We start from the raw sequence: 13,379 nt of genomic DNA on the forward strand, positions 1-13,379 counted from the left end.
CGCAGAATCAAAATATTACGCGTCACGGATACTTGAGGACCTGACCGAATGGTCAGAAACAAACAGCAAAATACCATTGAACCAAACCGGCTTCCGGCGCGGCATGGGTACAACGACGAATGCTATGGCCCTATGCCTTATTGCTGAGAAAAGCCTACAGAACTCCCACGATCTCCATACCTGTTTTGTAGACTTTAAAGCGGCATTTGACCGTGTCAACAGGCAAATGCTTTGGGCGAAATTAAAGCACCAGGGCCTACCGGACTCAATTCTTTTACCTATTGTTAACCTTTACACTGAAACCTGGATGCAGGTAAAAGTCGACAATGGACGACGTCTGACTAGGAAGATCTACACCAATGACGGACTAAAGCAAGGATGCGTCTTGGCCCCACACCTATTTAATTTATTTATGAGCGATTTGACAGAAAGTCTAGATAAGGTTAACGCACATCCTCCCAAGTTAGGCACTCTTCGCCTAACGCACTTATCGTATGCGGACGATGTGGTACTCCTGAGTCAGACAAGAATCGGCCTCCAACGTCTGTTAGACGACTTGTCTGCCTATACAAAAAGGAACCTGCTAACCATAAACATTAAGAAAACAAAGACAATGCTCATATCACGCCGACGCAAAACCCCGCCAATCTTTCAAATAAACAACGACCAGCTGGAATCCGTCAACGACTATAGATACCTGGGGGTACACCTAGACAAGCATTTAAATTTCATGGTGCACTTCAAAGCCATGGAAAGAAAGGGGGCAGCATTATTGCACGCCTTCACCATCTTGGCAGCTGAGCTAAAGGGCCCTCTTGTCTCCCCCCTGCTAATTGTAATGAAAGCCAAACTACTGCCTACAATAGCGTACGGGAGCATTTTGCACCATGGGAAAAGTGCCACCCTCTTGGAGAAAATACAAACTAAAGTTTATAAGCGAGTCTTCTTCTTACCGAACAACTCTTCCCCAGCACAAGTCAGACTTGAATTTGGTCTACAATCTCAAGTCTTACTGAAAAAGTATGAGGTCATCAAATTCTGGTACCACGTCTGGAGGAACAAGGAGAATAAAATGAATGATGCACTTTGGGGAGCGATCCAGACAAGCCCGAACTCTGAGTACTCAAAATATTTAAAGCTCTCACTAGAGGAAACTGAGCTCGGCGCATTGTGGGAAACAAAACTCCAAGCCCCTTCATTTAACCAGGTAGTCAAAAGGACTGCCAAGAAGCATTCTTTCCTCAACGACAAAATAATTTTCAGTTCCCGGTCCCACGCCTGGATGACTATTAAATCGTATACAAAGCCAGCGCCAGCCCCTTATCTAGACACGGCATTCTCGTTGAACCTTAAACGCAAATTCCTCCATTTAAGGCTGGGCATTTTACCTACACGACTAGACCAACCTAGATGGAGACCACAAGCAACAACTGAATGCGATCTCTGCGGTGCAGTTAACCAAGACTTTACACATATAGTCTGCATCTGCCCAGCTATGCACTACGGACGGCAGCACTGGCTCAAGGACAAATTCAACGAGCTAGGAGTCCGTACCTGCCGGTCCGCGATAGTCAAGGCTTTAGGCTCAGCGGACGCTCAATTGATCTGCAGACTGGTAAAATTCCTGGACAGCTTCGCGGAGAAAACAAGGCACGCTGCCGCTTGCCGGACCCCCATCGAGGCTTAAGATCACTGTTGATAGATAAATCTGTCTTATAGCAAATCCTGCTACGACTGGTCGGACTCTTTTGTATCGCAAACCTTTTACAATGTAAACCCTCCTTTTACCTTCTTCCTTTTCCTTTTCTTATTTATTTCCTTGCTAATATTTTAAGAATTCTGTTTTAAATGCTGTAGCATGTCACAAATTGTAATGGTTTTAATTAACCGAACAATAAAGAAATTTACTTACTTACTTACTTATAATACAAACGCAGAGAGAGCGTTTGGTGTTTATGAATGTGTGTGCAAAATCTCTTCTGTATTGAGGCCACCAGGGGTCTTTGTTTCAAGTTTAGTCATTAGAAGAGTTGGTGCTACTTAGTTGTTACAATAAGTCACAATTGAAATAAAAGAAAAGGTGCCAAAACAGGTAGTGCTCTAAAATAATGTTGACCTTGGATATACTGAAGACATTTTTTCTATGTTTATGGAGTTTTTTGGCACATATGTACTTTAAAACACTGAATCAAGATGCCGCATTCTTATGTGATCAAGGCTGCGTCTGACAGATGAAGCGCTTCATGGCTGAAGCTTTGTATTAAACGGATTTTTTCGGCAAACCAATGTGTCAACTGCCTTTCTGTTATATGCGGAAGTAACCCAGAACTTGCAAGAAGATACCTGACTCCGTTTCTGTTATTGCCTCATTCGGTTTGGAGTATGGCATCGGCCAGCTACAAAGAAAGACTGTGACTATTTATTTTTTTGCTTACTTATACAAGCCTTCAGCCAGACCTCCTCATCTGCTGGTCTAACGTGTCCTATCATTCACATTCTCTTTTGTCCTCCGCAGCATACATCATGGGCCAATTCTGCCGTTGGCTAACTTCACTGTGAACAATGACGTTCTACTTTTTCACAAGAAGCACCTCCACACACAAATTATTTTCATTTAGTTCCAGGGACAACAATAAGAATGTGACCTTTTGAGACCAAAACACTATTTTTTATCTTGGTATGTACCTGGCATCACCTCCCACAATACAAGTTTATAAAAACCGTGAAAAAAACATGAGTGGACAAGGTTTAAAAGCTACGAGCCAACACCAGACTTAATGGCTTTGTCATTGGTCAATGGTTGTTTGAAATGCCATTAATACTTGTTTAAATTGTGTGCTCACTGGTTCATGCTTTGGGGTCTCACCTTCTAAATATGTTATCAGCGGTGGGATCTTCATTTTGAGGAGTTTTGCTAGAAATGGGTAATTTGCAGGAATCAGGCGCTTGAGAAAAGCCAAGACTGAAGTTCCCCTTTCGACATCCCAGCGAGGATATGAAGAAATTACCTGAAAACCCACAACAAAGAATTCAGAAATTGATTCTTTCATGAGTTCCTATTCTCTAGCCTTTAAAACTTCTGGAAATACTACCTTGTCCTCTACACAGTACTTAGTAGCAACCACATTTTGGCTGTTTCTGTACAATGTAAGTAGCATGTCGTACTGATAACCAATTTACTGGAAATAAAACCATCAAATTAAAAAGGATAAAAGCGTTGAATTTAAGATCTCTATTAGTAGGTTGCTTAGAAATGGCAGCAAACAACTTGGGAAGAGGGATCTGGTGGAATATGATGGGGGTGGAATGTGATACTCACCAGCAATCTTATGAAGAGTCTGTGTATTGGAATTTCTTTAGCTGTTTAGGTACAAAAGAACGAAGACATGTCATACTCAATCCATAAATTACTGAGCAATACTTGCCAAAGAAAGACATATGGCTGACACACACACTTAAGACACCCAGTAGTACCTGTAAAGAAGATGATGGGTGGCATTTCAATGAGCCTCTAGCGGTCATGAGGATGCTTTGAAATTCCTGCAAATACTGGCAAAGGCACCCCTACCACTAAGGAGCACCCAGGGGTGTACAGTACCTTGACAGCCTATGCTGCAATTCTCTTCCTCCCTCCCTTAGCGGTTGCTGTCAAGAAATGAAAGCTGGAGGAGGAGCTACCTAAGCTGCCATGCACAGGTTCCTGCTACAGCTTTCATTGAGGGATAGAAGACTCCAGTGGGATAAGAGAGGATGCGTCATGAGCCGTGGACGTGCTTTACACCCTGAAGGACCATGGAAAAATAGGAGCCATTTTCTGACAGCGGAAACCCCAGAAGAAAAGATGACTCCAGAACATGTTCTTGCATATCTCTTTTCTAATAAGGTTAACGACCTGGGGCAAGCAAGAACGAGCACATATTTTGCCTGTTCGATTCTGCTCAGGATCCTAACATGAGTGACAAATAAATAGACTATGATACCACCTGCCCAGGTCACTTGCACTTTATCAACACATCCACTGGAAAGTTGAGCGGGGAGAGCTAATTGGATCCCTGGAATTATAGCAATTACAGGTATTCACCACCAGATGCGAATATCCTTCGTAACCTTGGAGTCAGTCAAAATATTTATTTTCACTTACCATCATTGAGCATGCATCCCTGCTTACAAGTGAGGGCCAATAACTAGCATTTTATTATGGAGCTGAAGTACAAAATGTTGAACCAGAAACATTGCAGAGACAAGTATCCTAGCTAAAAGTAACTCCATGGAGAAATAAAATACATCCCTGTAGCGGTCTGCAAAAGTAACAACACATAAATAGGTACCATACCCAGCACGGCATGATCAACTTACTAGACAGAAGTAACATCACGGAGAGCAAGAATACTCCATGGTTTGAAGAGGAGCGTTAGAGCCCTGAGTAGCCTCATGGTGTGTGGAAACCTGGGACAGTTAGTACATTGCATTTAGGGGGTAGGAGCATTAACCAGACTAAGAGCTGAAACAAACAGGAAAGTCACTTTATGTCTGTCAAACTACAAAAAGTATATAGGGACTATTTACAAGCCCCTTGTGCCACCCGTGCATCACATTTTGAGACACACCAGCAGTGCAACCTGCTGCTCCATATTTACAAGGACAGGTAAAGCCACCCTGCGTGGCTTTTAATGCCCTTGTAAATATGGCCCCTTTACACGCAACACTTTGTGTGGAACAGTTGTGCCATGGGTTTTGCTGTGAGATTTCCTGCCCAACACCCAAGGCTTCTGTCGCATTTCCAGATTTACAAGAAATAGTACACCTGGAAATGTGTCAGAATGCTACACCTCCCCAGGGGGAGGTATAGGGAGGTGCAACAAGAACAAATATTTTTTTTTCTCCTCGTTGCTTACCTCTTTTTTAGCGTACTTCATACTGCAGCACATTTAGGAAGAGGAAATTACCTGTTGTGATTGTTTTTGTGCACAAAGGTATGCCTAACTGCATAAAAACAAAGATATGCCTTACTGCACAAAAACAATCATCCCTGTGACGCAGCCACCCTTCCACCATGGTACAAGGGTGCCTTCATAGGTGTATGGCAGCTAATTATGCACCAGCACTGGGAGAGCAAAGGGATCCATTATTTCATTGAAGATATGAAGCATCCCGGTGGTTCGGAATTAACACAGTCTGGCACAGCCAAATGGCTTGAGACACAGCAATTAGTTAATTCCTTGTGAATAAGGCTCACCGCGAGCAGCAACATCAGCACAGACACATATATCTCTAAAAGGATAGCAATAAATGTTATTTGAAATATTGACACCCACATTCTATAGTAACTCAACCATAACATCCTGAGCTAATGGACTGGTTCTTCAACTCATGCCTGATCATGACAAAGTAAGAGGGGATCTGGGGAGTGGAGGAGGAAGCATTAACCGCCTTCAATGGTAGATCCCACTGTGTCAATGAGTAGGATGCTTAAGACTCACCACATTCATGAAAGTTGATGCTTGCTCTCTTATCTACAACAAGTAGCATCTGGCACAGTGCTGGCACGGATGAAGTATAGTCATCTTCCAGCATGTAGCTCAAAATCTCTTTCCAAAATCCCTGCAAGAAAGAGCAGCGAATGTGGTATTAGTAACATTAGCATTCAATAAGGCTGCATTCCCACAGATAAACTGTCATAGCCGGTGGGAGGGTTTCTGGTGGGTCTTCTGGAGATGGGGCTACATTTGTATTATCCCCTTCCTGATACCATTCCTTGCTGATGGGGTCCAAGACAGATTGCTGGTATTACACTGATGTACCACCAACCCTGTTCAATGCTACAATCCGTGATTCTATATCCGAGCAATTATTTGCAGAGAATGAGTGAAACATTTATTCTCCAAAAACCCTCTGAGTGAGCTGCATTGTAAATTATCTCATTATCTGCTGTTATGCTCATAACAATCACAAAACAGAACTATCTTTATAAATGTGCCAGAGTGTGTAAAGCTATGGCTGGGAATGAACGACCCTGTTGATATCAAATATTGGTGCTCGATGTATCATCGGGCAAGTAGCAAACTGGAGATGCAGATTGAGTAGCTATGTTTTGCAATGCGACATATGTGCCATTCAATCTCGTTTCAAAGTGGCTATTTAGAATAATTTGGAAAACCTCTTGCCTCATTAAAAAAAGTGAGGTAGGATTCGACAATCTTCTATGAATGCCGGAAATGCTGGGAATGAGGACTGCATGTGACAGCAGACCTCTATCCCTGCAGCAGAGGAAACAGACTTTACATCGCGTCTCAAATCACGCTGTGCCTTAACAAGATGGTCCAAACCACTAATAATAACAATAATAATGAGATTTATAAAGCACATAGCTGCGTCAGCTGCGTGTCCCAGCACTGGGGTATCAGTCCTATTATACAGAGTAAGAATATGAATTCCCCTAATCTAAGTTAGCGTGAAAAAACATGTTTTTAAATTCTTGCGATATCGCATTTCACATTTTTCTTGCCTAAGCCAAAGTGGTAGGGAGTTCCACATCTTGCCTGCCAAGTAGTTGAAGGAATGGCCTCCAATGTGAGCACTTTTGATTCTGGGGATAGATGCAAGAGAGGCATCAGCTGATCTCAGATTTCTTTTAGGAAGATAAGGTGTGATCAGAGGTGAAGATATTTAGGGCCTTTATGATTGAGAATCTTCTGACAGTAGCACATGGCTTCGAAATATACCCAAAGCCTTAACGGAAGCCAGAGCAGCCTTGGTAGAGCTGGGGCTGATGGTGAGTGTCTAGGCAGATGAAATAGCAGCCAAGCTGCCATATTCTGCACCCACTGTCGCCTTCTTCATCATGTCTGTGACACTCCGAGATACAGAACAATGCAGTAATACAGTCTCAACATGATTAAAGACTGGACCACTGTCTTTCTGGCAGCTTCTGGCAGGAAGACAAGATGTTTTTAAGGTATTTAAGATCCCAAAAAATTGCCCTGCAAGACTCGTAATTGCTGTACGTGCCCTAGTGTGTCTTTTCAATGCATTCCTTTATCAAGCAAGCCAATACAACCACTTCCCTGAAGGAAAGCGTTGTTGGACTAATGTTGTACTTTAAGTCCAACTCTTTCCCTACAGTTGCACAGACTGGAGTTGGAATAGTAAATACTATTCCAAAGTCCAGTGCTTTCCCGAAGGCAAATCATGGTATTTTTTATTTATTTTTATTTCAGAAGTTTTCTATAGCGCTGGCCAGACCCGAGGGTGTTGGAGCGCTTTACAACAAGATGAGGAGGTGACAAAAATAAATGATAAGGCAAGGAAAGAGGGTGGAAAAGGAATGCATTTTAAACATGCATTCATGGTTCAGATCAATATGTGCATATTTCCCACATACAAACCTGCAGCAGAGAGAGCTTTACTAAAACATGCTATTATGTGAGTTAGAGGATAATGAAGATAACCTGGGAATTGAGGAGTCTTTGGACATTCTGCAATTTATATTTTGTACACTTCTAGTTTATTGACCCACCTTATTTCACATTCTTCTCACTTACCTCATCAGTATTTTTATGGCGTAATGCAATTTTATTGAGGAGCTGAGAGATTTGGATGTGGATGGTCTCTTCTTCAACATCAGATTTAGGATCCATGTGACTAGTGCCCTGTGAAAATGTGGAAAAGCAAGAGAAGTAAAGTAGCATATATTTTCGCATCATTTTCACTGTGTTTTCTCTCCTCATGGAGGGTCAAGAGATTTGAGAGTGAAAACATCACAATTTTCAGCACAGAGAGAACCTCTTGGCTCAAATCCAAATGTGAAATTAAAACCACTAGCCGCAAACATGTAAATAAAAATGTATACATGAGGTTATGCACCCATGCTCCGCTCTACAGAGAATAAAAGTATATGGTCATTTGGCGTAGAAGTGTATAGCATTCATATACAGTCAAAATACCGGTGGACTAACTTATCATATGTAAGGTTCTGATGCACTGGACACTACATCTGAGACATTGCACCTCTGGCACCACAAGGTAGTCTCTCTTGCTCACTACAAAGATTGTGATGCCCCATGAGCCCTCCCCTTGCTGCTTGATGGGGAAGTATGTGCTACATTATGGTACTTCTTACACTCAATAAGACAAAACCGGGAACTGCATTTTTGGGAGGCAGTGTTGATATGAAAAACTGATTTGAAGTATGTTTGTGCTACTTTGTGTAGGATTTGGTAGTTTGCTAACTCAGACCCCACAATAGTAAGGGTATTCTAGGTTAAACTTTTCACAATAATGGAAAAACCATAGACTGGGTGTACTGGAAGAATAACTCTTAAGGTGAAAGCTAGAAGTAAATTCGCTTGAGGGGTTTGGTTCACATCATGGGCACCCTGGAATAACAAGACATGAAGAAAAGGCATGTACAGTGTTGGCACTGATGGGCAGCTGCTGAATTTCAGGTGCAAATGTAAGCAGACAAATGGATAAGGGACACCCATAAAAGTGACGGAGGGAGAAAGACGCACTGGAGTGGAAGTAGGGAACATCAAGCTCAAATGAAGAACATAGAATGTCAAGGTGAGACTATGGGAACTAACGAGAGGGACATGAGGTCTATATTCCACCACCAGGGGCAAATATGTGACACTGCCGATGTATATTATATGGCAAAGTAACTACATTGGGACACAAGGGGGCTAAAAGGTCCACTTATTTCTTGTGTGCTGACTACTGTTGCTGTTCCCTAACACATTCACCTACCCAAATATGTACCTCTGCCACTTACCTGCTCTTTGATAAGGAGGTTGGTTTTTTTAAGCACATAATCCATCACAGCTCTTCCGTTCACATCATAAAAACCTTTGGCTGTTAAACTGGACATTAAACTTAAAGTGGCAAGAATAACCTATAATTGAGAAAAAAGGTAAGCATGGTTAGTGAGAAAACCTTTTGGTGTATGAATAGGAGAAAATCACACATTCCAGTGAGAAAGTAGCAAGGGAGTGTGAGAAAACCATGCATTCTCTCCTTCCTTTTGTCCACAGAGTAGACAGATATACATTTTTATGTGTGGAAAGCCAGTACCTGGATACAACCTTTTAAAGTATGTTGCAAAAAGGGCTATTATGACAATCTGAGAATGAAACTAGAGTCAATTTAATTAAACTGTTTTTACAGAGTGTCTGACTGAAGTGTGATTGAGGGAATATTCAAATATTCCAGGTGGGCTACACCTTCTATAGGTGCCTGAGATTTGATAAAATATTTACAAAAAACATTGCAAAATATGCCTAGGTAGGTTACAACCAACAAAAAAGCTCTCAGGACCTGATATTGATTACATACACGCAAATGAGAATTCAATAGGCTGTGGATTCCACTGCTGAGGGAATAAAAAAAAAACTAGAGTCGTCTGTGGGAAGAATGATGGCCGCTGTCTAACTCCACCTGTAAGATTGAGCAGACAGACATCCCCACACGCACAGCAGATAACAAATGGGATGCAGTACTTAGAGTTCATTGTCCCACACCTTCTTGTTTGGTTGATCCATATCACTTTCAAGAAGTCGTTTTGGCTCAAGACCGTAAATAGTCACAGTCTCCTGTATCCAGTATTGAGTTAAAATTGACATCCCTAACATGGTTCTGTACGCTGTATATTTGCACAATCTGGCCACTATGGCTTCAACTACCAAAGAATATATCCATGCTTGATTTCTGTGATTCTAGCATTCCTAGCAGAGTCCTGTCTCTGATGTTCCTGGTTTAATCTGAAAAATATCTAAGGATAACTTGGTTTATATCGTGCCCTGAGGTTAAAAATGACAAACCCAATACACCTCTCAAAGAGAATCCAATAGAGACAAAGTTATGGCAATACAGCCTTTTGTTCGTTATCAAAAGAAAACAGCTTTGTTGAATTTCCTTTGTGCCTATGTCCTGTGCTTGCTAAAATGCTGAACATGGTGATTCTGATACTGAGTTACTTGCTTTCTCCATGGCACTGAAGTCAGGCACCTTGTGGACATACATGGCATCAAGAAATTCACATATATTCCAATTTCTACATAAAATACATCTTTTATATCACAATCAGACTTTTCAAACGTGCACATTGAATATTATCTTGTATCATCGATCCACGTTTGGTGAGATTTCGCTGAGACATAGCCCAAATATTATTCTTGGTAGAGACATTTGAAATACCTTACACCACGGTTGTTAAAGATTTGAAGAGATATTAATATTCTGAACTTCAAAACCCCTTATTTGATCATCAACATTCTCCTCCTCAGTGAGGGGTATTACAGATCAATTCAATGTGAAATACAGACCAAATATGTTAACAGCATACATAAACTTTCTTTTAACACACATTTATTAAACAATTAGGGATCAGCAACCTCTGGGATTGGGTCTGAAAATAATGCATTGACACAGACTAAGGCAGGAAAATTGGGATATGTCTACTTGGATAGGGAAACAATGGAACACAAGACACACTGAACTGACAGAAATGGCTGGAGGTTGCATGACCCAACACCTTCACTGAAGACTTGCCTTGGGGAAAGTCAACAGATTGTGGTGTGCAAACCACAGCTCTGAGTCCATGTAAGTAGGACTACTGCACTATGCAAAAAACTGCATAACTTTAATTAGATTGAGTTGCTAATTATGAAAGTGCTTTAACACACGTATAATAGCTTGATGGTACCTTGCGATTGTCATCCTCAAGCACGTGACGGACAGCATCCAGATAAAAGGCACCTTCTGAATCTATTAAATAAAGCCATACACCAAATGTTCATAACACATAGATATTGACTTTGTCTAGTAAGATCAAGATTAATACATAAGTAGTGAAGTTTCCACTATCAACTGTGATTACCACCCTGACGGTCCTGTCTTTCAGTTTTGGTTTGTGAGTCTGTGACTGTGAGCCCCATGGGGCTATCAATGCCTTCCTGTTTTGCCGTGCATGTCTGTGTCATCATGTACCACTGAGCGTGTCTGTCTCGACCTGCTCCATATTTTATTTCCCTTTTTGTTCCTGTCCAGTGTCTATGTCCGGATCGGTTTTCACAGTGTCCCTGTCCCATCAATGGCTCACAATGGGAACAAATAACCGAAAAGAAAACAGTGGCACTCCTTTATTTCTTCACCATGATTCACATAATTGAAGTTGATGTAAGCAAGACTTTATTCGTAAATTGCAGTGCTCTACCAGGAAAAGTTGGCAGTTAATGTAGCTGAAGAATATAAAATTGAAGAATTCTGCTTATAGCTGCACCATGTTGGACAAGTAAGGGAGTACGTTGGGAATACAACTTAGGGCTCCCGATTCTATGACAAGCATTATATCCCTTTAACTATTTTCCCTGCCTAAATCACACACTGCCACCCACCCACTGACAGTCTTACCAGTTTCCGAAAGGAGCTTGCAGAGCAGCTGTAATGTTGTGGCACGGGACTCTGCACCTATCTGCATCAAGCTACTTTCGAAATATTTAAGGACCTCACTAGAGTGAGAATGGGCTGCAAGAGTAAAGTGAAAAGATAAAATAGACATAATTGAAAAATAACACAACATAAAATTATGCAAGAAGGAACTCAACGCTAGGGAGCAGCCCATCAAGGCCATTCTTCAACGCATGTCCAGGAGGTATATTATCAATGGTCTGCAACATTTAATGATGATCTTACGAGCACATGGTACTCACGTGACTACTATAGCTGTATATAGTAAACTGGGCACCATATTCCAGTAGCAAGCCAACCAATGTACTGGGGGGGAGATAAATACTGAAGCAATAGTAGCTTTTTAGACGATCAAGTTACGTGCAGGGCAGTGTACAGAAATTAATGTTACGGAGGACCTGATCCCTAGTAAAGGCCGATATATACTTGCAGTATCACAAATATATACATACATACATTTATGACCAACTCACCCAGTGACAGGATAATATCCGTGGACAACTTGAGTGGCTCTTCTGTTTCATCGGAAACCCCACTTGAGGGTGTGCAGATCTGCCAATAACAAAGCCATAATAAATAATAATGGAAGCTAGGCTATCTGAAAGCCAATCCCATACATCCAGACAGCAAATAACTTCCAGTGGGGGAATGAGAGCATAGGAGTTTGTCAGGACTTATGGGGCCAAGATCCATACCACACGACAGAAAAATTAATTGTGTGGAATACAGCATATTCAGGGTGCCTGATATTGGTGGAAGTGCAAATTCTCAGTTACCGCTCTAAGATGGATGCCTTAGTTTCCTATGTTTTTTGGATAGTTTGTAGACTCAGAAGTCTGGCAAGATAGCAGAAGGTAGTGGTTCTTAATGCTTTTAACAAAACTGGCACTAGTGGCAGCTATTCAACGTAATCAAGACGAAGGCTGTTGTTACACTTCATCTTGGTTTATCTCTGGGGACGGTAAAGCTGTTCCCCTTTTGCGTCCTACGGTGTCTGGCCAGCATAGTGGGTTGCATGATTTTCAGAGCAGGCCTTTTTTGCTTCACTTTTTGCCCATTTAGCGTCCCAGTTCTCTAGTCAGCAGAGTGGGGAGCGATTGTTTCTGTCGGTGGCTTCATTAGGGCCTTTTTCTGTTCTCACCGCCACTCGCTGTTTCTGCTGTACCACTTCATTTTTTTTTCTGTACCGGCATTCAGTTCTAGCACTTTGGTCCTCATCAGAGATGCTTGTCTTTTGTTTCCCATTCATTCCAGATTCCACGTGCCAGCATTGCTATTTGGAATTTCATGCTTATGGCCATCAAGTTGTGCACCTGTTTTCAGAGGGCCTTCTTATATGTGGACTGGGGTCTTGAATGCTTCAAGTTTGGATTGTAAGGATATTCCAGAAATGTTGTGTTTTTGGATTATTTGAACTAAATTGTGGGGTAGTTTCGGCACATATTGACTTTAGGAACCTTAGTGGTATAAATACTGAATTTCCCTTGATTGATGGCATTATTCAAATGTATATGATATAGCCTTATTATTATTAAATATAAAGATTTAAGATTGGGTGTACTGTTGTTTGGAATGTCATGAAGATTCCAGTATATGTTATATAGTAAAGTCTAACTGGACAATTGAACCTCTGAGATAAGCTTTGTTAGTATTATGTCTCTGTTGTAAACCATTGTTATTCGGTACAGTTTTTTTTTTCTTTCAGGTCTCCATCCTTGGTGTTCCCCCTGGGTCCCTTCCCTTTCCCTGTCACTCTGTTCCTCTTTTACCTATTATCAGAGCCAGAGCTGCCGGGAGGCAGAGTTATGGGGGGTTCTGTCAGAGGAGCTCTCAACACTGACATATTTATATCCATTGTCTTCTTTCTTTGCATCCTAGAAGCAAATTGGTTCATATAGGATTTTTATGGATTATAA

At 41.5% G+C, this 13,379-nt stretch overlaps 1 protein-coding gene across 1 annotated transcript in view; it reads right to left on the minus strand.

Moving 5' to 3' along the window:
* The window catches only part of LOC147722759 (maestro heat-like repeat-containing protein family member 1), a 104,780-nt gene that overhangs the window by 33,957 nt on the left and 57,444 nt on the right, over positions 1–13,379 (minus strand). Inside the window, exons 10-16 of the mRNA XM_086966889.1 lie at positions 11,937–12,015; positions 11,407–11,520; positions 10,700–10,761; positions 8,771–8,890; positions 5,481–5,601; positions 3,320–3,360; positions 2,867–3,008 (exon numbers count right to left, since the gene is read on the minus strand). Coding sequence (XP_086823015.1) covers positions 2,867–3,008; positions 3,320–3,360; positions 5,481–5,601; positions 8,771–8,890; positions 10,700–10,761; positions 11,407–11,520; positions 11,937–12,015 — 679 coding nt within the window. The remainder of the gene's footprint in view (positions 1–2,866; positions 3,009–3,319; positions 3,361–5,480; positions 5,602–8,770; positions 8,891–10,699; positions 10,762–11,406; positions 11,521–11,936; positions 12,016–13,379) is intronic.

This window comes from Lissotriton vulgaris, chromosome 4_1, assembly GCF_964263255.1.
Source record: "Lissotriton vulgaris chromosome 4_1, aLisVul1.2, whole genome shotgun sequence".
In the NCBI taxonomy this organism is placed as follows: Eukaryota; Metazoa; Chordata; class Amphibia; order Caudata; family Salamandridae; genus Lissotriton; species Lissotriton vulgaris.